The sequence below is a fragment of the Amphiprion ocellaris genome, chromosome 1, assembly GCF_022539595.1.
Source record: "Amphiprion ocellaris isolate individual 3 ecotype Okinawa chromosome 1, ASM2253959v1, whole genome shotgun sequence".
Lineage (NCBI taxonomy): Eukaryota > Metazoa > Chordata > Actinopteri > Pomacentridae > Amphiprion > Amphiprion ocellaris.
The window spans coordinates 36405383-36431518 of NC_072766.1; the positions used below are offsets into that span (position 1 = coordinate 36405383).

The 26136-nt window shown below is 38.8% G+C and overlaps 2 protein-coding genes across 7 annotated transcripts in view; both read left to right on the forward strand.

Moving 5' to 3' along the window:
* Positions 1-21546, forward strand: part of iqgap1 (IQ motif containing GTPase activating protein 1) — a 72599-nt gene extending 51053 nt beyond the window's left edge. Inside the window, exons 16-37 of the mRNA XM_023285357.3 lie at positions 1990-2080; positions 2189-2356; positions 3724-3866; positions 3953-4123; positions 4601-4684; positions 4758-4829; positions 5186-5255; positions 5335-5699; positions 6796-6959; positions 7054-7278; positions 8263-8403; positions 8515-8599; positions 10437-10669; positions 10758-10890; positions 12066-12168; positions 13442-13577; positions 14363-14450; positions 15306-15515; positions 15606-15772; positions 18512-18634; positions 19810-19918; positions 20006-21546. Coding sequence (XP_023141125.2) covers positions 1990-2080; positions 2189-2356; positions 3724-3866; positions 3953-4123; positions 4601-4684; positions 4758-4829; positions 5186-5255; positions 5335-5699; positions 6796-6959; positions 7054-7278; positions 8263-8403; positions 8515-8599; positions 10437-10669; positions 10758-10890; positions 12066-12168; positions 13442-13577; positions 14363-14450; positions 15306-15515; positions 15606-15772; positions 18512-18634; positions 19810-19918; positions 20006-20119 — 3195 coding nt within the window. The 3' untranslated portion in view covers positions 20120-21546. The remainder of the gene's footprint in view (positions 1-1989; positions 2081-2188; positions 2357-3723; positions 3867-3952; positions 4124-4600; positions 4685-4757; positions 4830-5185; positions 5256-5334; positions 5700-6795; positions 6960-7053; positions 7279-8262; positions 8404-8514; positions 8600-10436; positions 10670-10757; positions 10891-12065; positions 12169-13441; positions 13578-14362; positions 14451-15305; positions 15516-15605; positions 15773-18511; positions 18635-19809; positions 19919-20005) is intronic.
* A 2863-nt stretch (positions 21547-24409) lies between these two features.
* crtc3 (CREB regulated transcription coactivator 3) overlaps positions 24410-26136 on the forward strand; it is a 50379-nt gene continuing 48652 nt past the window's right edge. For 5 of the 6 annotated variants that reach the window (XM_023285361.3, XM_023285362.3, XM_023285363.3 and 2 more), the window contains exon 1: positions 24410-25603. In XM_023285361.3, coding sequence (XP_023141129.2) covers positions 25472-25603 — 132 coding nt within the window. In that variant the 5' untranslated portion in view covers positions 24410-25471. The remainder of the gene's footprint in view (positions 25604-26136) is intronic. The other variant, XM_023285365.3, reaches the window with a different exon arrangement.

Here is a 26136-nt window from a genome sequence, read left to right on the forward strand (position 1 = left end):
ATTGTCCCCCGTGTCTCCTCAGATGGTTATCACTTCACTTTGTAGCTGCAACAATCACAACTAGGATTGTATACATTCCAATGCATTTATGTAGGTTTTCAGGTTTCCCACATTTAGAAATGATCTCAGGGTTCCTGAGGAAGCAAGAAAATAAAGAATAGATGAGAAATTCACATACAGGAGTTATATATAAATATATACACCAGTTAACAACCCAACTGCCTCGACTTTCACTTCCTCTGTTTCCATGATGAGCTAAGTGAAGCAGTCCTCCTCCAGCATGCTGCCCACTCCAGCACCACACCCTGTCTAGCGCCTCCCGCCAAAAGCAGTGACTCATCGCCCCACAAATACCAATTACAGCTTCAAATGCAAATATACAAACACTAATCAGCGCTCGCCCAGGTAGGCCTTTGTTTACTATAAAGACTCCCTCTGCAATGCTGCTGCTGATGTGAGCTGCCGACACAAACCCCCCCCCCCCCCCCCCCCAGAACAACTAGTCAAGATCGAGTATCAGTCGAACCCGCCCACTTCTTTCACACACATATAGACACACACCTCCTGTAGCACAACATCAAGGGGCGGGACACGCTATGGGGGAAGCCGAATGAGTGCTAGAAAGCAGCAGCAACAAGTAGAAACCAGCTGCAATACAGAGACAGAGTACGCCATCTGGATGCAGCTTTGCACCACTGCAGCTCATAATATCACACTGAAGTGTTGCAAAAGGTCTCAGTGCGGTTTGTAGGGGGAAGAAGTGGGATCAAGTGACAATCAGACCATAAAAAACACATTTTTTTGGTCCATTTGTGATTGAGTGTGTTCTTTCTGCTCCAGTAGTTCTCATGCTCATGTGTTTTCTGCAGCTACAAAGCAGTTAATTGACAAAAACATGCCCTGCAATTAAGAGCTTCTCAAAGATTAGCGATATTAATACTGGCAGCAGAAAGAAGAACGCAATACATACCAACAGTAAGAGATGTTGTAATGTGAATGCAGGGTGTGGTCCTGATTCAGCAGCAGATACGTTTAACCCACAGTTGAATGAAATTACCTCGCCACTGTTCCATTTCTGACAAAATCTGATGTTTGCTGAACAACCTACTTTTACAGTTACAGCAAAATGCAAAGCACAATACCAAACAAACAGCGTTTCATTGTTTATTTAATATAATCTGATGGTTAATATAATATGAGGAATAAAAATTGTCCAGTTGCAGCAGCGTACAGAATAAATAACATTATGCAAGATAGACATATGATAAATAAACAATTAAAAGTTGTATTGTTCTGCACCAACATAATGCCCCATTTCCAAATATAATAGCAAAATACCCCATCTTAGTTTGTTGCAGAGATCTTTTTGTTTAGACAGATACGGCCTCATTTTCAGCACATAATCCGAATTTCAACAAATTCTTTAATCAGTCTAATATTAATGTTATTTTTCAGCCTGTCCACTTCATTACGTCTAGGTTTTTGCAGATGGTGGTGTATTTACTCCATCTAAGAATCACATGTCTGTGAGGATTTACTTCTGCACCCTGACTTTTATCTAGTTTTAGTTTTAGTCTTATGCTTTATCTGATAGGGACAGATAGTTTTTGTACATAAACTGAAAACAGCTGTGCAATCCAATGCAAATATCATAATATTTATAGCTAATCTGCAACATCCATACCTAGAGGGGCATTTCTGTACTATGAAGCTGAAATCACAAGATAAAAAGAAAATGATCTAAGTCCTGCTAAGTGCAATAAAGCAAAATCCGTCTGAACGCAGCAGGATAAACGCACGTTCCACATTTAAAACATCTAGACTTTTCTTATAGGTTTGTTGCTGAAATAAGCAGTGTTAAAATTGGTGAAATTAGCCACTTTAGAACTGCAACTTGACTTGGTATGGAGTTCTGGAATGATTGTGCATAGTTGATTGCATGTATTTGCTGTGTGGTGTTACTTAGCATATTTTCTTGTGTCCATGCAGGAGACGCAGGACCCCTCTGCTGTACTGTGGCTGGATGAGATCCAAGATGCCATTTTAAAGGCTAACCAGGACACACGAGAGGCCCTACAGTGTAAGAATACACCCAGATATTCAGCCACACTTTACTTGACCAGAGGTACGGATTTGTGAGGAGGGTTTAGAGTGGACTGACTGGGGGAATTTTTGTTTGTATCTGCAGTCTCACAGTCCATCCAGGCAATAAATGAGGCGGTGGACAGCGGAGATACAGCTCAGACGCTGGCTGCTCTACGTAATCCTGGAGCTGGACTATACGGTGTCACCTCAGAGTGTGGACAGACCTACCAGGACGACCTGGCCAAGATTAAAGACGAGAAGAAGAAGGAAGGTGAGCAGAAAGTTGAAGATAAATGATGTGCGAAGATGAACTCCACACATAAGATTATGCTGCTTATGTTGCACCTTTTTCTGGAAAACAACACTTTGAAAATCACATATACTGAGACAGGCTGATATACAGCATTTGAACTGTAATGTTTCAAGTTTTCCTTTTGAGAGATTTAAGTAGACTATTGTAAGCATGACTGAATAATTGAATGTTTCATGATTTTTGACAACATAATTTACTTTTACAGAGAGGATTAGAACTGCAGCAAATTATTATTTTCACTGTCAATCAAATATTTTGTGATTAGTCGCTCTAAGATGTCGACTTGATGAAGCCTAAATGTCTTGTTTTGTCCAAAGATATTTAGCTTTTTTTTGTCATAGAGGCAGCAAGACACCAGAAAATATTCAAATTTAAGAAGCTAGAATCAGAGAGTTAAGACTTTAAGTCAGGTATCTGATATCAAAACAGATCTGCTTACTAACAAACAGTATTGCAAAATAATAATGTCCTAAGATGAAAACTCATCTTCCAAACTGTCAAGGGCTTTAGAGGTGTGATACGCAAGATTTTGATCATAGATGTAGCATTTATATAGCAGCCAAAAAGGTCTGCTATATAAAGATATAGTGGAGTACTGGGGTTTTTAGCAGAGAATAAACTCACACTTACTCTGTGAGTGTTAAAATGTCTATGTTTTAGCAGCCAGCCCAGCTGAATGCGCATGATGGTGCATGTTTGTGCATGTGAGTCCCTCCTTTTGAAACTATTGGCCCTCTCTGTGCTTATAAACAGACCAGGAGTGACTTTCCCATTGCACTTGAAATGTAAAAGTGCAAAGCAAGCAAACACTATACACACTACACACAAAGTGCAAATAACAGATGACATCTTTCCTCACTTGTAGAATGTACATGCACTGTGAAGACAGAGGACGCACTCCCTAAAATATACAAAAGCATGCATCACAGTTGGATGTTAGCCCCATAGTGAGATCCAACAGCTCTAAAAGATTGCACACAGAACCTTTAACAACTGTCTTCCATCCATCCATTATCTAGACACCGCTTAATCCTCATTAGGGTCATGGGGGGGGCTGGAGCCTGTCCCAGCTGAGTTGGAGCAAAGGCAGCTGACAATTTAGAATCATTAATTAACCTATGCATGTCTTTGTACTGTGGGAGGAAGTTGGTGAAATGGAGAAAACCCAAATATGCACAGGGAGAACATGCAAACTTCACACAGAAGGCCCAGGCCAGGATGCGTTAACGACTATCTTTCATTAGACACTAAAACTCTTGTTACTTCCTCACTCAAGCTGTGCTTTCATCCTTGTTAAATGCCTTCTCTCTGTGCCATCTGTTTAGGTGATAATGGCAGCAACTGGGTGAAGCACTGGGTGAAGGGAGGACACAACTACTACTACAACCTGCAGACCAAAGAGGGCACCTGGGTGGAGCCAGAGGGCTTCCTGCAGAACAACACACAGCTCAACAAGGAGGACATCCAGGTAGGATTCTCTCCCAGAGCAACGCTGCAGGCTCGCAGCTTTTTAACATCGCCACATTAAACCGGTTGTTTTATTCTCCCTGTCAGGGGGTGGTTTCTGGAGTAACCACAGCCTACAATCGAGAGCAGCTGTGGCTGGCCAACGAGACTCTGATCACCAAGCTCCAAGCTCGTTGCCGTGGCTACTTGGTGAGAAAGGGCCTAAAGGAGCGCATGAACTTCCTGAAATCTCAAGACCCAGCTGTTACATGCATACAGGTGAGATAATCAGGTATACACCCATCATCTCAACTGTATACACTACCATTTAAAACTTTGGGGTCACCCAGGCAATTTCATGTTTTCCATGAAAACTCATACTTTTATCCATGTGCTAACATAACTGCACAAGGGTTTTCTAATCATCAATTAGCCTTTCAACACCATTAGCTAACACAATGTAGCATTAGAACACAGGAGTGATGGTTGCTGGAAATGTTCCTCTGTACCTCTATGGAGATATTCCATTAAAATCATCTGTTTCCAACTAAAATAGTCATTTACCACATTAACAATGTCTAGACTGTATTTCTGATTAATTTAAAGTTATCTTCATTGAAAAAAATTGCTTTCTTTCAAAAATGAGGACATTTCTAAGTGACCCCAAGCTTTTAAACGGTAGTGTACATAAATGGAAGCATGTGTCTGATCATAACGATAATGTTGAGTCTTACTGATGTGGCGTTTTTTTCTCAGGCCCACTGGAAAGGCCACAAACAGAGGAAGAAGTTCAAAGACCGTAAGCAGTATCTGAAGGATCACAGTGACGAGGCTGTCAAGGTAACATTGTAATTCAGTTCTTATATTATCAAAAGTAAAATTACAGTCGAGACTAAAAGATCGTCTCTTTCAGATCCAGTCAATGGTTCGGATGCATCAAGCTCGTAAGAAGTACAAAGATCGTCTAAAGTACTTTAAGGATCATGTGAGTATTTGTGTCCTAAAACCATGACAGATAAAATTTGCTTTAAATTGAATTTTGGACCGTTTCAAGTAAACAAGAGAAGACATTGTGTACGTTTTCTGTCTCAAAAAATTGTGTTTAAAGTAAACAAATGGCTTGTTACTTAATGAATGCTTTAAATCATGTTGTCTTGACAAGAATCTCCCCCCAAACCATCTGCTGACATTTACTTCGGGTCCTGTGGGGTTAGAAAGAGGCTCATTTAACACTTTGACTTATGTGAAGTCCTTTCCTGTCTGACTCACTGTGGATTCCTGTGGTGCTGTTTGTAATGAGGACTATTGATCAGAGCAGTGATTGTTGTTTTCATGCTACAGATCAATGATGTGGTGAAGATTCAGGCTTTCATTAGAGCCAACAAGGCCAGAGACGACTACAAGACGCTGAGTAAGTGCGACCTGATGGTGATCAAACAAAATTAATCTGGTTTTAGCAGTTGCGTGATGTTTCTCCGATCTCTCTGCAGTCAATGCTGTCGATCCTCCGATGGCCGTGGTGAGGAAGTTTGTCCACCTGCTGGACCACAGCGACCAGGACTTCCAGGAGGAGCTGGAGCTGATGCGGCTCCGTGAGGAGGTCGTCACCAACATCCGCTCCAACCAGCAGCTGGAGAACGACCTGAACCTGATGGACATCAAGATCGGCCTGCTGGTGAAGAACAAGATCACCCTGCAGGAGGTGGTGTCCCACAGCAAGAAGCTGACCAAGAAGAACAAGAGCCAGCTGTCTGACATGATGATGATGAACAAGCAGAGGGGAGGCCTGAAGGCTCTCAGCAAGGAGAAGAGAGTCAAACTGGAGGCCTACCAGTACCTGTTTTACCTGTTACAGGTAACAAGGCAGTACATCACTGTCCTTTGACTGTTTTGTCTCTGTGTTCGGAGAAAACTAGTCATATTCCACTGCAGACCACATTGCGAGAAGACACTTTAACTGTCGATCATTTGGTGACGTGACTAAAAATCTGTCAAGTGCAACTAAATCTTTTCAGTGGTTGCAGCAGTGCACCTGACCTTTAGCTGTTCAGTCTATATATCCCTGATAAGCCCAACTATTTCAACTGGGGTAAATCTGACATTCAGACACTTTCTTTGACTATTTTCAAACTACTTTTCACACGCTGCAATAACTAAGTGGAGACTGGAGGTTTCTCTGTACACAGCTGCCTAGTTGCATGAGCCAATGCATAAGAGGCATTTTGGGAAGATCACTAAATTCTAGCATCTTCCAACAGATTGCATGTGAGGTGTTTAAGGTACATCTATAAATTGTAGCTTAAGAAAACAAACTGGGTTCCACTCTGCCCCTCTAAACTGCATGAGTTTTTGCATGCACATTAGTCACACTGCACCACCCATCAGCACAAGTAAATTCTTTACCTTTGGGCAACATTGAGATATGATTAAACGCATCTAACATTATGTCTTTCATATTTATTACATAGAATGTTTGGGAATAGAGGTTTTGCTGTTGGAACGTTGACATTCCCAACTGAAAAATCAGAAAAATGCTATGTCAAGTGCAATCTGAAGCAGTGGAGACTCAGAAATGACCATAAAATGTACCACTGTTTGTAATGTAACCAAAGAGAAGCTACCTTTTTTCTTACTTTGCGTCCCACATTGTCCCGATGCGGAAGAACTAATCTGCACCATTGGTCCTTTTTAACAATCATTTATATATATTGTATTATGAAATTCCCATGATGTATCGCAGCTGACAAAAATAGTAAAACTAATAGTGCAGTGTGGGAAAAAAATGGGTACATCCAATTTGAATAAAAAAGTTAAGTGCAACAGTCCAGCCAGTGTATAAATGTAGTCGGGAGCCCTGTATAGATAAAAAGCAAGTTTGTGAAGTTGAAAATGCTTGAGTTTGCAGCACTACCTTCTAAATAATAATCAGCTATATTTCTTTTTTCTTTTAGACCAACCCCACGTATCTCGCCAAGCTGATCTTCCAGATGCCCCAGAATAAGTCGACAAAGTTCATGGACTCTGTAATCTTCACCCTTTACAACTACGCCTCCAACCAGAGGGAGGAATATCTGCTTCTCAAGCTCTTCAAAACTGCCCTGCAGGAGGAGATCAAGTGAGACTCTCTGAAACTCAAAAAGTAAAATAATTCATATCCACAGTTTTAAAGCAGAGGAAGCATAAATGTTGCTTTTAACGACTCCCTGCAGGTCTAAAGTGGATCAGATGAAGGAGATCGTCACAGGAAACCCCACAGTCATCAAGATGGTGGTGAGTTTCCACAGAGGCGCTCGAGGACAGAATGCTCTGAGGCAGATCCTGGCGCCAGTCGTCAAGGAGATCATGGACGACAAAACGCTAAACATCAAGACGGACCCGGTGGACATCTACAAGAGCTGGGTGAACCAGATGGAGACGCAGACCGGAGAGGCCAGGTGAGCTGAGGGTCAGGTGGTCTTCTCGTACCTGAGTCATGATGTCAAGCTCCTTCGTAAAGCAGATGGGATCTTTGACATGTCTGGTTAAACTTCAGATTGGACACACTACAACAGCAATTCGAGAAAGTCACCATAACTGTTTTATTGGATGATTTAACTTTCACAGTCAAGCACCATTTTAATTAGATCAGTGTTTCTTTTCCTATTTGTTCACAGTTAGATACTTGATCTGTTTTTCACCTAAAACTGTCAAGAACTGGGTTTGAGAAGCAGATTTGACTTGGTTGGATGGATGGATGGATGGATGGATGGATGGATGGATGGATGGATGGATGGATGGATGGATGGATGGATGGATGGATAGATGGATAGATAGATAGATAGATAGATAGATAGATAGATAGATAGATAGATAGATAGATAGATAGATAGATAGATAGATACTTGTTTTATTCACCCCCTTGGCAAAATATAAGATATCTAGCAGCTCACACATGTTGCATTTAAGGAAAATAATGTGCAAAATAACGTGCAAATCGTGCTGGTAGAAGAAATAAGGTACAAAATCATACTGGTATTTTACAATTACAAAAAAAAGAGTGTTAAAAAGCCTAAAACAGTACAGAACTAACAACAAGCATATAAATAGGCAATTAGACCAATAGACAAGAAAACTAGTTGTCACCCTTATGGCATATCGCCAATTATTAGAAAAAAAATAAATGTCTTATTTAAAGTGACTGAATTTAAGATCAAGGATGTCATTCACGAAATAATGCTGCCGAGGTGACCATGACCCAAAAGATGCCTCCAAGATCAGCCTCAGAATTCTTTTGTCTGATTTGAGAAAATGCCTCCAAATTACAGAACATTCTTGTCAGTATGAAGGTTTTTGCAGCGATTACAGTGCAGCTACGGTTAAGGAGCTGAAAGGCCGTGTATTTTATGACCAACGCTGATGGTGTCTTCCTCTGCCAACAGTAAGCTGCCGTATGACGTGACTCCAGAGCAGGCGATGGCTCACGAGGAGGTGAGGACGAGACTGGAAGCCTCCATCAAGAACATGAAGACCATCACTGACAAATTCCTGTCTGCTATAATCGTCTCCGTGGATAAAATTCCGTACGTTCCTCATTTCCTGCGTCGCTGTCTGAATGGATGACATTTTTAATACAAACTGGAGTTTTTCCTTCAGGCCTAACCTTGCCTGTCTTTGTTCGTTTTGTCCTTCAGATACGGGATGAGGTTCATCTCCAAGGTGCTGAAGGACACACTTCATGAGAAGTTCCCTGACTCGACTGAGGATGAGCTGCTGAAGGTTTGAATCTTTAATCTGTAGCTTAACGTTTCTACTCTGTCCTTCATGTGTCAGTTCACGTAAATCACAACAAATACCATTTAAACATAGATGTGCAGATAATGTCAGCTTCGCTTGAAAATATATGGGTGAGGCCAAGCACATGGAGACTTAAACTACAACTCCAGTACAACTGAGGTGAAAAGTTTAATGTTGGACTCACACTACAGGAGTTTTGGGCCAGTTTAACAGCATTTCACCTCTCCTGACAATCAGAGGAGAGAGCTGGTTTGAACCAATGTTTGGTCCACATTATCTGGTAATGTGAGAGTTTTATAGATCCAGTGTTAAGCCCCTGAACCCTAAAAACCTCCCAGCATGTTTTCTTTTTAAAAAATGGCAAAGTTACACCATTTACCAGTGCCAGAAATGATAAAAACAGAAAAACATACTTGAATTTTTTTTATCTTGTCCTTCATGAAATCATGGGAGATGTGCCGTTTGATTATGAAAATGAACCAATTAAATCATGACATTTCTTCAAAATTACTTTATTTGACATGTTTCATTTAAAAATTCACCAAAACAAACCATTGTAATGTAAAATTTGTGAAAAGACAGCAGTGGAAACAAATAAACAGTTTGAAATAGCACATACTTTATCAATAAACTAAGTGCAGCATGGATAAAAAACGGTATACAGAAGATACATTCAGCATAGAGAAACATCTTTGTAAAGTAAGTTGAGGTCCAGAATAGGGGGAACATATATAGAACTTCCACTTTTTCATGTGTAGTGTTCATTTTTTTGATTTATGATATTAGGCTTTTGATATACTTTGAGTATTTTCTACTTTAATGAATGGCTGTGCAGGATTTTATATTGCAGTGAAAATAAGCCCACAGTGAGGGAAAATGTGACAGGAGCAAAGAAACTGACAAAAACATCTTGGAATTCAGACTATTAAACCTCCAAACTACTCAATATCAGTCCTGTTTGCTGCAGCAAGTTGTTGCACCACAGACTCCATTTTGTGTCCATCTGCTTCCCCATTTTCAAATCTTTTAGTGTGAGAATCTCTGACATTAGAGAGAAGAATATTTCTGATGTGTTTTTTTTTTGTGTGTGTATGATGCAACCCAATTTCAAAATCTGGTAGGATTTCATTCATTCTTTTAAATTCCTGTAGTCTGAGCCCAGCCCGAAACATTGCATTTGGAGTCAATTTGCAATGAGTCTTTAGAAGAGCAGTGCAATGACCAAACATTTAGACTTTTTCCACAGAGATAAGAAACCTGCATCGACATCACACATCACCTCCCAGCTTCTTCTTCCTCTCTGGTTCTGCTTTTCCTGCTGGTTACACATTTCAGTCCTGTTTTTTCTTTCTGCTGCTGCTCTTCTCTTTCCACTTTGCCAACCAGCTGCAGCCTCTCTTTCCGAATCACGGTCGTCCTCCTTCTCTCTGTCTGCTGACATCAAGGTGAGCCTCGCCACTTCTCCTGGCTCTCCTGTTGCTGCTTGAGCTGTTTTCTGACACTTTTAAAAGCTTTTCCTCAGTTTGTAGTAGCACTTAACTCCTCATCTCACTCATGATTAATCTGAATGGTACTAAGAAGAAAAAGCTGAAAAGAAGACGTAATTTAAGCCATTTGTACAGCAATTACAGTCCTTAAAAATGGAAATTATCCTTGCTTGAGATCATTTTTACACAGTAACAGTAACTAGAGATTTTCGATGCTAATGCTCCTTATGCTAATAGTTTTTACACAAATAAAAGCTCATAAATGACTGAAATGATGCCACGTTTTCCAGTCAGTTTAAGTCAGTGACAAAGATTTGATTTTGACTCTTCAGATTGTGGGGAACCTTTTGTATTACCGCTACATGAACCCAGCCATCGTGGCGCCCGATGCCTTCGACATCATCGAGGTGTCGGCCGGCGGTCAGCTGACCACCGAGCAGCGACGAAACCTGGGTTCCGTCGCCAAGATGCTGCAGCACGCCGCCTCCAATAAGATGTTCCTGGGAGACAACGCCCACCTCAACCCCATCAACGAATATCTCAGTGCCTCCTACCAGAAGTTTAGGTCGGATACCTCAATAAATACGAAGCACGAACTTAAAATTTTGAGGTTTAAGGCTCCTTTGACTTTATCTGTCCATTTCCCCTCACAGGCGCTTTTTCCTGTCAGCATGTGACGTTCCCTCACTTGAAGATAAGTTCAACGTGGATCAATACTCCGACTTGGTCACAGTCACCAAACCTGTCATCTACATCTCCATAGGAGAGATTATCAACACTCATACAGTGAGTTTCTGTGCTAAATATGCATTCCTGTCAGTTGGTGAATTGTGCACCATAAGATGTTTTTTAGAGGTTTTGTTTCCTCCAGTTTGAATAACGAACAGTGATCTCAAACGAATACAACTATAAAGCTATTTAACAAAAAAGATTGCTACAGGAGTTTTGGCCAGCTTACCAGTATTTTACCTGTTCTGACAATCAAAGCAGAAAGCCTGTCTGAATCTATGTTTAATCCAGGTTATTTGATAATGTGAATATTTTACAGATCATGTGTTAAACCTCTGAATCCTAAAAACCTTTCATCATGTTTTTCTTTTTTAAATAGTGCCAAAGTTACACCATTTACCAGAGATAGAAACTGCAAAAAAATCCTTGGATTTTCATCTTGTCCTTACTGAAATCATGGGAGATGTGCGGTTCGATTATGAAAATGAACCAATTAAATCATGATTTTTCTTCACAATTACTTTATTTGGCATGTTACATTTAAAAATTCAACAAAACAAACCATTATAATGTAAAATCTGTTTTTAAAAAAATAAATAAATAAAAAATAAATCACTCCTCGGTCCTCCTCGTGACTGATTTAGCTTAAACCAGCAGTTGTGTGACAAAAATCCAGAGATTGTTTAGCTGAACTACAAGCAGTGTTTACGCAAAGTACAGATTAGACAGCGGTGGAAACAGTCAATAAAATAAATGTGGCATTGCGTGGTTGTTCTCCATCGGAGAGATTATCAATACTCATACAGGGAGTTTAAGTGCTAAATATGCGTTCCTGTCAGTTGGTAAATTGTGCACTTTAAGATGTTTTTTAGAGTTTTTGTTTCCTCCAGTTTAAATAATGGACAGTGATCTCAAGACAAATACAACTATAAAACAATTTAACAAAAAAGATTGCTTGAAAAATCTAATAATATGGTACAGTAAATGTGTTCTTGTCCTTTCTAAAGAGGAATACAAGTATGATGCAAACAGGAAATGGTAAGACATGAGATGTACAGATATGTAGCAGGTAGGAGCTAATAAATTAAAATTCATCCTACTTGTTTTCAGACATTATTTTAGGTTTTGGATTTGGTTTGGCCTTTTTTTTTGTGTGTGTTTCTCTTTTTTCCTGTGTGATGCTGTGGCATGTTTGAACATAAATAAATGACAGTGGTTTTGTGTCCCGTTAGCTGCTGCTGGACCACCAGGATGCCATCGCTCCAGAGCACAATGACCCCATCCATGAGCTGCTGGAGGACCTGGGAGAGGTTCCCACTGTGGAGTCCCTCATTGGTGAGTCAAAGGCAGGATTGTTATCAGTGTAGCTGCAGTCATGCTAACAGTAGCAACAGTATTAGGTTTACAAGAGTAAAACTTGGTCACAGAATCAAAAAATAGAACTAGAATACAACTCACTTTACTGCAGCAAGTTTGAAAAACATCTACTCTTTAAAAACAAATAAAAGCAGAGCATTTATTAGAGCCAGAAACTGTAAAAACAGAAAGAATTCCAACTGTATTCTGCATGTCTCATTCAAAAATTTGTTTTTTGTTTGTTTTCATTTATTTCTTTTTTCAATTTTTATGCAGTAAATAATCAAAGAAGTTAAACTTTCTTTCTTCTCTTTTTTGGGGGGATTATAAGCGTCATATTGCACAGACGACATTTTTTACTTCTCTTTACTTCTAGTCATGGTTGTGCTGTTTCCATTTTCCATAGAGGTACAGGACTTTATATTGCCATTAAAAAGGAGCTTACAGTGAGAAAACATATAACAGTAGCAAAAAACGCCCAAAATGTGCTTTAGGTTCAGGGGGTTTATGTTACTTTGCTTTAGAGGCCTGTTTGCACTTGTGTGTAAAATAAAGCAGGATTATTAACTTACAGAAATATTTCCTCTAGGACCTTTTTTCATTGATCCAGGAAAGTATGTGGTCTTAAAAAAGCAGAATGTTATTCAATCTTCATCTCCAAACTGTGCAATGACAGAAAAAATGTCCTCATGCAAAGTATGAAGTCGTTTCCTCTGGCAGATGATTTAGAGTGTCTCAGGGTTAAGTCAGTCATTTTAAAAACTCATTTGTTCCTTAAACATTTTGCTTGAGGCTGTCAGGGTTGTACAATGGCTTTATGCTGCTGTCTTTTCTGTAATGTATATTATGTGTAAGCTGGGGTTGGGACAATAAAGTTATTTGAATAATAGTAATAATAATTGATGTATGTTTGTGTTTATGTTGTCATAGTCTTTTACATGGAGCTGCTCCTGTCTGTGTCCTGCTTATATTTCTCACTGTTTCATGCTCTGCAGCAAATGGTACCAAAAATCCAAAGTCTTTAAATTGTTCTGGACCTGATATGGGCTCATGAACACACAACAAATCTAAAGGGGCTACATTTATCTGTAAAGTTATTTAACTATCATTCCATTGTTTACTAATGCTTTGTGTATTTTAATGTTTTATAAAGCACCTTGTAACTCAACTTTTAAATGGTACCATAGAAATAAAGGTTAATACTGTTGTTATTATTATATTATTTCATCTGGCTGCTCTCTTTCACGCTCAGGTGAGAATCCTCTTCCTGCCGACGACCCCAACAAAGAGCTGATGGGGAAGACCGAAGTTTCCCTCACACTCACCAATAAATTTGACGTGCCTGGTGAGGCCAACGCAGAGATGGACGCCAAGACCCTCCTGCTCAAGTAAGTTCAGACTAGTCAGACTTGTGGCTGACATATTGGAGAAATGTAGTTGTGTCTAGGACTGTAGTCAACCAAAGAATAAAAAGAGTCAACAGAAGTCATCAAAAGCCAGTTGTTTGGTTGGAGGGACAATAAAAATCTGGTCCACAGTGCCCTGAGGAGCCTATATGCGTAAATGAGTTCTAAATCAACATAATAAAGTAGTATTTGCAGCACATCAAATCCATATTTTATCCTGAAATGGTAACAACAGCAGACCAGCTGCACATATTCATGTGATTTCTTAAAATAGAACTTTGTCAACTGAGGATTTCAGCACGAGAACTGCTGAGAAATAAAATACAGAGAAGCTAGCTGTTGTTTTTAGGTGATCTGTCATGTTGGTTTTCACGCTGTGATACACAAACTGCTGTTTGCAAAGTTTGCTCTCGACTTTTTGGCCATTTGTCTAAACAAAACGCAGCCACACCAACGACTTCTTTGAGATTGTGTCAGTTAGTTGGTGTGGACTTTGAGTGAATGTTCAATAAATGATAAATAAGTTAGACTCAGCAGGTTGGGTGAGTCCAACTTTGTAAAAACGTGGATGTATTTACAGCTAGTCTGTTCCTCTTGCTGCCCAAAATAATGAATTAATCCTGGAAGGCTGTTGACGAAGCGTTTTTGTCTAACCAATGAGAATCTGGTTGACTGAGAGCATATTGACCAACAACTCAACCAGCTGACGTGGAGACTGCAGTCCTTTTAGTTTCAGAAATGTCTTACATCTTTCTCTTTGTTATCAGCACCAAGAGGCTCATCGTGGATGTGATCCGGTTCCAGCCTGGAGAGACTCTGACTGAGATCCTGGATTCAACAGCGAGTACCGAGCAGGTCGGACATAAAACACAGCGCACTGCAGATGTTGTCATTCCTAAAACAGACTGTGTTTATAGACTGAGCATTAATAGTTACTGTAAACAAAGCAGAAGCTGAGCAGCTTTAAACTATGTCTACACTGCATGTTTTATATGAGTGGAAAACCACCGCAGGGCGTCATGACACGGAACAGGAGTTTGCATTTCAAACATGTGTAAAGACAAAGGCTAATTTAAATTAGCAGGTGATGAAGTGAGAACTGAATTGTACCTCTTTAGCAACATGTTATGTCTAACGAGCTCCTGAGGTTGTGATTAATTTAAAAATACACTATTACTAATGATACTCGACAGTGTTACTGCTATATTTGTGTTCCTCACGCAGTATATTTACAGTAAATGCAGACAATAGGGAGTGTGGTACTGCATTAAGAAAAATAGTGTTGTTTGAATAAAAATACACAATCAGGTGCTCTTCAAGGATAGAAAATAATAAGTGTCCACCTCATTATTAATGGAGATTCTTCGTGTTGGTTGACGGTGTGAAAGAAATCTGAGGCACTTTGGTTTTATTTACAAGAATCGCACATTGATTCATGGATAAACCAATGTTTTTTGAATTGTGACAGGGTGTGAACAGCAAATTAAATTACATAAAACAGTAGTTGTACACAGAAGCCAAGCAATTTTGACAAAACTTTCCTCTAAAATGTGACAATGGAAAAAGGTATTTTGTCTGTCTTGTGCTATAGAGTTCACAAACAAAACTGTAACATTTAATTGCATGGATTTTAAAGATGTTCTTGATTTAATTTGATCTATTCCTTTACAAAAGCTGTTGACCTGAAGCCTGAATCTGTGGTGTTTCCAGGAAGCTGAGTACCAGCGGGCCATGCAGAGGAGAGCCATCAGAGACGCTAAGACTCCAGAGAAGATGAAACAGGTCAAACCGGTGGTGGATGACAGTTTGACCCTGCAGGGCAAGAAGGACAAGATCAAGAGTAACCTGCAGAGGCTGGCGGAGCTGGGGAAGGTTCACCCCGAGAACCGCTACCAGGACCTCATCAACGACATCTCCAAGGTAAAACACGGAACTAATTATTCCAGACAGTTCAAAGAAACAACTTCCTCTGGGTTTTATTTAAATGTGGCGTCCGTGTGTTTGTTCCAGGACATCAGAAATCAGAGACGGTATCGGCAGCGCAGGAAAGCCGAGCTGGTGAAGCTCCAGCAGACCAACACCGCCCTCAACTCAAAGACCAAATTTTACAATGTGCAGATCGATTCTTACAATCAGTACATCAAGACGTGCATGGACAACCTGGCCAGCAAGGGCAAGTGAGTGAGCTGTACTCTGAAAATATCTAATTTACTGCTCTGAGTTGTAGTTCAGGGTCATCAACTTTATTCATTCATTCTTTTTGCCCGTTTGTGTCCCTTTGAAGTTGAGCCATATAGAAGTCTCCTTTGCACACCAAATAATCCACATGCATTCATTATGAAATCAGTCAAGTTGTGAGCAAAACTAAAATGCATCTTTATGCTGCTCTATCACATTCAGAATCAGAAATGTTTATTTGGCAAGAAGGTTTTCACATACAAGGAATTTGACTTGGTGTTTTAGTGCAGAACAATAAACAGTAGCGTATAAAGTAAAAAAGTGCTGCCAGTCAGTAAGCACTAAGTGTTACAAGATGAATGAAAAGAACCAAAGAGCAATAGAAATACTTTAATTGTGCAGGAATGTCCGTATTAATTGCCTGGGAAAATGCAAGGCTACATAGTATGTGATGTAAACTCATATTTTCAGTCCTCTTTCTTTTGATTAGGGAGGAAAAGTTGTTGGTGCTCAGCACAAACCACAGTATCATAAAATACTTAAACCACCTGCCAGACTTATTATAAATTGGCTCCAAAACTGGTCTGAAAATATCAAATTCCTTGTCCTTTCCAATCTCAGATCATTATTAACACATAATGGAGGTGTGCCCAAATCTAAAATGCAAGGAAGCGACTCACGTTGCTTCTTGTGCTTCTGCTGGTTTTGATTTCGGGCCTCTAATCAGAGGTTGTTGTACTTACTGCTATTAAAGACAGCTGCTGCCTGCTTTAACTGAAAAACAATCTGAGGAATCAGGATCTGAATCACCAGACTGGAGTTTCTTCTCCTTTTTGCATGAGGTGTTTGTTAGTCAGACGCTAGAAGAGAGTTTTACATCAAGTGGATGAAGTATTTGTTGGAAAAACTACTGTATATAGTTCTAATTTAACACAAAAAGCTTGTATTTGCTGCATATTAAATCATCAGCGGTCCTTTCAACAGCATTAGTTAACACAATGTAGCATTAGAACACAGGAGTGATGGTTGTTGGAAATGTTCCTCTGTACCCCTATGGAGATATTCCATTAAAAATCAGCTGTTTCCAGCTACAATAGTCATTTACCACATTAACAATGTCTAGACTGGATTTATGATTCATTTAATGTTATCTTCATTGAAAAAAAAATGCTTTTCTTTCAAAAATGAGGACATTTCTAAGTGACCCCAAACTTTTGAATGGAAATGTTCATAAATGCCAAACAGTTGAAGCCGGAATTAACAGTCTGCTAGTTGAACTAGTTTGTAATTCTTCACTTTTGAATCTGTCCACTGAGTTCACTGATTCTTCTGGCATCAGAAACAAAACAGCAATTTATTGTTTTGAAAAATCAGTCCAAGGAGCAATGAGGAAGGACTGATGATTAGCAAATCAGCACCGTTCACAACACAAATGTCAAGCAATGTTAAAATGTGCAGCAGAACAAGGAAGAGTATTAATAATATAAGAAAAAGAATTTGTTATGACCTATTTTAATATCGCCTGACGTTAGAGTTTGTTTTTATTTCGCTCCACTCTTTAAACCCCAGTAAAACTAGTATGCTGATCTGTAAATCTAATCTTTGTCTCTCTAGAAATGAGAAGGAAAACAAGAATGACAGCTTATTTATAACATCAACACAAAACTCTTTTCATTTTGGTTTGTTGTAAAAATCTCTTGCAGATTTCTTCTTGACCGTATCATAAACTTTGAGTCATTAATTCCATAAACAACACAGCTTCCTAGAGATAAAAAGCATTTCTCTAAATGAACCTGGAGTTCTAGTTTACAGTCCATAAGTTGAGAAAGCAGCGTCCTCAGACTCGAACCTAATTCCTCAGAAATCTGTCTTTTAACCCTTGTTACCCACACATACATGTCATATGACTGAAATCAGTGTTCAACCTGTAGCACCTCGTTTCTGTGAAAGCATTTCACTAAGTGATCATTAGCTCATGATTAGCATTTAAATAAATGAGAAGTTGAGCGCTCACAGTTGATTTTATTGTCAGCGTCCAGTTGAAACGACATTAGGTTCAGGGGAATGTGCCGCCACACTGATTAGTTCAGGGAAAACAAATCCACTTCCCCTCGGAAATCAGTGAGAGCAGAGACGATATGAGACTGAGGATGGAGTGTAGTGTAACGAGGTGACAGTCTACCTGGTATCAGAAGATCTGCCTTCTTTCCTCTGACACTTACTTTCCAAACATGTTGATAAGAATAAATCTCCTTCATGCTGTATGTACACTGTTTCTAACCACAGAAAAGGTTGAGTGATCCATCCTAGAATAAAATAGAAGCTCTGAAAAAGCATTAAAGGGTCTAGTGTTTAGACTTTGGCAGCGTCTCGCCCTCAGTTGCAGATTGCAATCAACTAAATCCTTCACTGTTATCGTGTTGGAGATGCTCTGGTGGCTCCGACAAACACAAAAACCCTTTCTAGAGCCAGTGTTTGGTTTGGTTTTTGGGCTAGATGTTGGTGCAACATGGCAAATTACATGGAAGAGAATCTGCTCCCTGGATGAAAGGTTCATTCTAAGCGAACAAAAGCACAACAGTTCCTGGTTACATGCTTGTACACAAATAAAAACCAGAATTATGAACGCTGATGTTCCATTTCTGCTCATAGAGCTGCTAGTAAATCCTGCAGACTGCTGATTCAGTGCTCTGGTTTACGTCCTATTGTACACTTGTCCGTCTTCTGTGTCTTCTCAGGTTGTCAAAGAAACCAGGCGACAACAAGACCAAGAAGAGTAAACAGGTTTCACAGAAATACACAGCGTCTCGCCTCCACGAAAAGGGCGTCCTGATCTCGATAGAGGATCTGCAGCCCAACCAGTGAGTCCTGCAGCTGAGCACATATTACTCTGCTTTTCTTTTTTTAAATGCAACGTTCAAAGTTTATGTCTTCCTTGCACTAAATACAAAATTTTTCTTGCACAAAGGGAATTCTGAGGCACCTCAAAGAGGTTTAACTAGCATCAAAATCATAGGAACAGAGAAGTATATATAGTTTTGTAAACTTACTGTAGTATAATAGACATTTATGTTTATCAGGTGCTCAGAAAAAAATAGAAATGTGTGTAGTTGCCCCTTAAAGGGCAACAGCATTTAGTCTTTATTTCAAAATGTGTTTAATCTGACTGCTGGAACAAAACAAAACAAAACCAATAATGGTAGAATTTAAAATGTGTCATATCTAATGCTGGTTTGAACTCTGGTCACAGTGACTTTTTTTGACACTTTAAACTTATTTTGTTGGCATTTTCATGAAGGTTTTTGACCAAACTATGCAAAATACTTGTCTAGATCATTCAATTCACTTTGTTCAATCAAGATTTGTTAAATTAAAATTAAAATTAAGAAAAAATATTCTCCACATCTGACTTTCAACGAATATGACTGAAAAACTAAACTCCCTCCAAGCAGTTGTCCTTTTGCTCAAATAAGAGCAATTTTCCCACTTTTTTTTTTTAAACATTATTTAACAATTCAGCAGTGTAAATTTTAAAAATCCAACTTTAATTCAATATTTCATTATCACAACCTAATAGAAAATAGAAAAAAACACCCATAGACCATCTTGCCTGTCCATCAATTCACTCCTATCGACTAGTAAGGCTGCAACTATTGTCATTCTTGAACAACTTTTTCCACTTTTACAGCCACTTCTTTCAATTAAATTCCTTAATATGTTATAAACAGCTTCTATTGGTTTTAAATGATGTGTCACATCATTCTCCACATTTAAATACTCCTTTCTTTAATATTTAAATTGCAAAAATTAACATTAATATTTAAATTAATCAGATAAACTTGTATTATGCATAATATTATAGGGGTTTAACTGTAATATTTAAATTGCTTAGTTAAATATACACAATAAAATATACTGTAGGATCATTAATATTAATATTTGTCAGGTGTCTACTATTTTATGTTATATATGGTTGTTGTTTTAAATTTGCTGTATAAAAAACAGTGTCTTAGTTCAACTCTTTTCTTTGTTGCAGGTTCAAAAATGCTATTTTTGAGATTTCTCCATCAGAGACCGTCGGAGTGTTTGAGGTGAAAGCCAAGTTTATGGGCGTACACCTGGAGACATTACAGCTAGAATATCAGGTATTATTTCCTTAGATTCATTTCCGATAGTTACAGTGAAGCTGCTGAGTCTTTCGCTGAGCTTTCCGTCTCTTCTTCACGTCTCAGGATCTCCTCCAGCTGCAGTACGAAGGCGTGGCGGTGATGAAGCTCTTCCACCGGGCCACCATCAATGTCAACCTGCTCATTTTCCTGCTCAACAAGAAATTCTACGGGAAATAGAGAAAGAAAGAAAAGAAAAAGGGCTACAGACACTGAATTTAAACCACAAAACCCACTTTGAGGGTTGCTTAAAAAGCCCCCGAACCATCCCGTCTTTCCTGCACTTCCCCCGACGTGCCTATGCAAGTTTCTGTGCATTATTTTTTATTCCATGGATCACTATATGTGCTTTTTTCTTAATGGAACACTCCATTGTGCGAGTTCCTCTTACTGTCTGTAACTGCACCTAGGTCAAAGAGGTTTAAGATTTGTATTTTTTTTTTTTTGCTTTAAATATTATGAATTTCTTGTGCATGGGCTTTGAATAATTATAAAAAAGATATGTATGTTTTATGTAAAGAGATTGCGTTTTATGTCTTCCTCGCTGTTAGTTTGTCTGCTCCCCTGGCTGATAATCATCTCTTCTGTCAGTATCAGTTATTTTTCAGCAGGGCTGCATTAAATAACACAACGTGTAGTGAGTCCAGGCTGCTTCTTGGACTTTATCTGGTCCGAGGCATTTTTGTGTTGCTTCTTGAGACAATTAGGAAAAAAAATCTGAGAGAATTTTGGGGGAAAAAAAGAAAAACTTCATGCACTCCTTCTGCTTCTCCATGAGTATTTTATTTTGAAAATGTATGATTTTGAATTTGACCAACTTCCTCCAGCCTTTCTCTTGATTTCAACTCATGTTAAACACACAAACACACACATATTCAGATTTTATGATCCGTGAAGCAAAGTGGCGTCAGACTAGCCAGAAAGCAAGTCAAAATGCTGCGCTCATATTGAGCTGCTCAACTCAAAACATGGTGTTTATTAAGAATTGAATTTGCTGCATGACAGTTTGACATTACACGACTCAAATCCAGTCTGTGCTGGAGCTAATCTGGCCTGGTAGTCGTTTTATCTTGGACTGGATCCTGACAGAGACGACCTGCAGTGTGATGCACTCAGATGGTTTCCTGGAAATGATCTTTTTAATGTCTCTCCTCACCCTGTGCAACTGAAGCACAGATTTATGGTGCGTTAAAAAATCGGTTGAGCGAATGACCGTTAATCTGTAGAACGCAGGATTGAAAAGTGTAAGCTACATGAATACAGAGACTTTTCTAATGGAAGTTGCCCTTATTTATATTTTCTATGTTGTCAGTTTTGCGTTTTGCTGTCACTGATGTTTCTAAAACCACCTGAGAGCCTGAGGATGTGCAGTATTACAGTAACTCCAGTAGGTGTCGCTCTACTCCGCAGCATCTGAGGGATTTCAAGAAGCCTAAAACTGAGATTCCATATAAACTGATAGATTTTAGATGTCAGGTTTCTGTCTCCTGTAGAGCTCAGCTGATCACATTTGACCTGGAGGAGACTCTGCTCTTTATGTTCTTTGCTCTCATTCACAGTCATTGAAATGTAATTTACCTGTTTTAGAATAAAGCTCTACCAACGCAGCAAGTTTTTTTTTCTTTTAACTAATTTTACTCTTGTGGAGGCTGTAGGAGATTCCAGACTCAAATGGCGCCACATTCAGCCCAATTTGATCTCAAGTGGACCAGACCAGTAAAATCACAGCATAATAACCTATAAATAACCACAACTCCAATTTTTTCCTTTGTTTTAGTGCAAAGAAATTACATTATGAAAATGTTCACATTTAAGGAATTATCTTTTTACAAAACATTATAAACAACCTGAATTTTCTTAAGACAAATAAGTTCAATTTCAGCAATATTATGCCTCAGTTTGTCATTTACACATTACAACTTACAGATCACAGTGTTTCTACAAAGGAACACAACATTTAGTCATAGGTATCTGGAAGTGAATGATATTTTACTTTATGATTAAAATGACAAAAGACAAAAAATCAAGACAAAATATTACAAAAATCAGATGCAAAATGACAAACGAGACAAAACAAAAAATGAGACAAATGACACGAAACAAAAAAAGACAAAAATTTGACCAAAAAAATTCAAAGCGACAAAAAAATGGACAAACGACAAAAATGAGCCAAAAAAATGACAAAAGTGAGAAACAAAACAACAAAAAAGTAGACTAACAACACAAGCAAGACAAAAAACCCACAAAACGACAAATACAATACACATCGGATAAACCAAAACACAAAAATAAGAAACACAAGCGAGACAAAAAGGAAACAAAAATTAGAAACAAAACGACAAAAACATGAGTCAAACGACAAAAGTCAGACAAAAAACAAGACAAAATATTACAAAAATGAGACACAAAATGACAAAAGAACAATGAGCAATCTAGTATTTTACTTTATGATGAAAACAACTTGTCAGGGTCTAGAAATTATTTTAAATGTATAATTTTGCTGCAGTTAATGTTTTCTCTGGAATTTTTACTCTTTACAAAGTCATCTGCAAGTTTGACACCCTTAGTCTACAACATGAGGTGAAATGAAATTGCTGCCTGCATGTCACAAGCACAATGTTTTTTTTGTTTATTTTTTAATATAATGGGCCTTTCTGCTGCTTGAAAATTAAATTTGCCGACAGCACTTTTACTTGTAGCTGTCGTGTTGCTACTCTAAGTAAAAATACTTCTATTAAATACTGTAATCAGGTCGGCTTAGAACTAAAACTGACACATGGAGCCGCCAGAGTAGTAAAGTTAAATCACTGTTATTTATAATAATGAAGGGCTTTCCAAAGGAGAAATATATTTTTAAAAATTTACAAAACAAGCTGATTTGTAAATATTTGGACCCCACATTACTATGTTTACCCTGTAAATGAAAAAAAAAGATTTAAATGAATATTCTATAATTTCTATGAGCAATTATGGAGATTTTAAAAAAATATTTTTATAAAAATAAATTTTAAATTAAAAAAAATGTTTAAAAATGTGTAACATCTAATTTTTCCTGTTTCCAGACCGAAAAAAAACCCAAAACAATTTATTAAATGAAAATCCACTTAAAATTATTACTTGACATGAATTTGTCTAATTTTTGGGTTAAAAGTAGCACCTCATTTGCAGATTTAAAGAAGCATTTTCAGAAATCGTTGCCATATTCCACATAATCAACAGCGGAAGTGTCGTGATGATATCTTTTAGTGGCTGTGAATAATTGGTGTGTAAAATGCAGAAATAACAAGACATTTTTCTTTAAAGATCAAAGAATATCCATGAACACCAAATGAAAATCAGCTGGAGACCTGAGAAGGTGTCGAGATTAAGTGGTGACTAAAATGTTTTCAAGAATTCAACAGTGTTTGACCTGAGATTAGTATGATGAGAGCTAATATCAGCTTTTGATATTAACATTATTCTGTATTTATAAATGCCAGACTCATTATCTCATTTATAAAACAGACCCTGTATTTTCTCAGTCAATCGATTAGTTTGTCGATCAGGGTGCCTGAAAACCCAAGACGACGTCCTCAAATGTCTTGTTTTGTCCAAAGACATTCCATTGAGATTTCAGATACACTACCGTTCAAAAGTTTAGAAACGTCCTTACTTTTTGAAAGAAAAGCATTTTTTTTTCCAATGAAGGTAACATTAAATGAATCAGAAATCCAGTCGAGACATTGTTAATGTGGTAAATGACTATTCTAGCTGGAAACAGCTGATTTTTAATGGAATATCTCCATCGGGGTACAGAGGAACATTTCCAGCAACCATCACTCCTGTGTTCTAATGCTACATTGTGTTAGCTAATGGTGTTGAAAGGATAATTGATGATTAGAAAACCCTTGTGCAATTATGTTAGCACATGAATAAAAATGTGAGTTTCTTAGTTGCAATATTTTCAGGTGCATATTTTCATTTATATTCATTTCATTTTTAGATTAAATATCAAAATTTCATGTTTAATATTTTTGTACTGATATGAAATATTTTAACTTCATGAGCAATATCACTGTACTAACTCAATATTATTGCCGGTATTACTACCTACTTTTCTAGTTTTTTTTAGGTTTCTTATTTTCGTTTAGTAAGTAAAATGTATTTATATAGCACCTTTCACAGATAAAAAAAATCCCCAAGTGCTTTGCAACAATTATAAAACCAGGATATTACAATAATGATAAAGGTAATAATGTGGTAAAACAGGGGAGCAACAGCTACAGTACAGTCATGTATCTTGTTGCTTTTTTTTATTTTTTAACTTAACACTGCATTTATTCTCATCCTTATTTTTTCAGTGATATCTCGCACAAGCAGAGAGGAAGCAGGATAAATGAAGTTGTTATTCTAATCCAGTGTTCTGTGTTGTGTTTGTCGCCGCCCTGTGGCCGCTGCAGGCATCGCTCCGGTTTAACGAGGTAATGTTTTTCTCTCAGCACCGTGAGGAGGATAACGAGCCTGCGGTCCGGAGCGTCTGTCCAGAGTCTGTCAACCGACCGAGAGTCAACCGGGAACATCCTCACCGGTTCTTCTCAACGTTTCTGCTCCAGCACCGACGGAACAAACGGGCTTTTTTTTTTTTCCCGTCGCCGCAGTTTGTTTATCTTCCCGGAGCCGTCGGCTGGAGTTTGTCTCAGATCTCCGTGGATTAACGCAGGACTCCGCAGCGCCGTGACACCAACTTCACCGTGGATTCTGCTTCTCCGGCATCACTCGTGAATATCTGGTGCGACTGCTCGGATTTTTTTTAGCTGAAGTGGGAATTCAGAGAAGTCTGGCTGACAGCGGCGGACACTTGTTGAAATTTTTACCGAGTGAACCTCTGGCTGTTGAGCCGCGCTAGTAGCGAGATTTAGCTAACGAGGCTAACAACTTTATCTAAACAGCAGCTTTAAATATTTTCCCACAAATAATCTTTAATTCATGTCCGATAGGTGTTAACTGATTAATGTAACGGGGTTGCTAAAGTGTCAAACTTGTTGTTATGGCTCTGACAGCGGCTTAGCTATCTCGGCTAGCAGCTCCCCGTTCACCTCCAGCGTTATGTTAGCAATGACAGCTAACGTTATGTCAACGTTAGATTCAAACAAGTGGTTCGCTCGAAATATGAAGTTATTTTCCACTGTTAGCTTCTCATAACCGCCACTCTCCAACTTTAAAGTTATCAAAGTTAGCTCGCAGAAACATACAAATCGTAAACCCTTCATTTAGTCCGCTTCCTATACCTAATAACTTTTATAAACGGCGGCTTTAACGTTAGCTTAGCCGCGCTAGCTCGGAGCTCGGAGCTCGGCTTGCAACAACAGTTGTGTCACTGCAGCGGGCAGCCGACCGGACTGTCAATTAACTTCGGTTAACCAGGAATGTGCGATGTGGTTTTTAAAACTCTCATGGGTTTGCTGCAACGTCCACTGAGACAGAAATAGACTCCCAGCGCCGTCTTTTCACTTTTTCCCGAGTAGCTGAAGTTGTAAAACTGCGGCCCGCACAATGTCCGGCTCCCCGGGCACAGGTGGCTCCAACCCCAGGAAGTTCAGCGAGAAGATCGCGCTGCACAACCAGAAGCAAGCAGAGGAGACGCGGGCCTTTGAACAGCTCATGACAGACCTCACTGTTTCCAGGGTAAATACAGCTTCTTGTTGTGTTATTAACTGGCGATCTGCTGCAGGTTGAGGTGAAAGTGTGTGTTTGACAGCCTCAGCTGCAGCGGACTGTCAGTCATTTGACAGATCGACTTCTGCTGCTGCTGGCTGAGATTTGTGGTATTCAACCAGTACTTCTTGTTTCTCCTCATGCATTCATTCATTCAGCGGTGGATTGTCATATCTGCCGCACAGTTACTGTTGAGAGGTGCAATATTTGACACCAAACAATAAGGAGTCAAATGTTAATCTGGCCAAAACAACAGGCTGTTTTAGATGCACTGATACACATAAATGTTTCAAAGCTTCTAGCAGGAACTGGAAAAATCTCTTCTAATAGTGCTGAACAAACAATGGGAATATGGTGTCATAGTAAAATCCAAAAAGCTGCAATGTTTACCTAAATGAAGCATTGTGGTGCTATAGAGATGCCCCGATCAACACATCATACTCTCCAAACCTTAGACAGACTTTATTGTCCTTCAGTATAAATATCCATTAAAACTGTTTCAT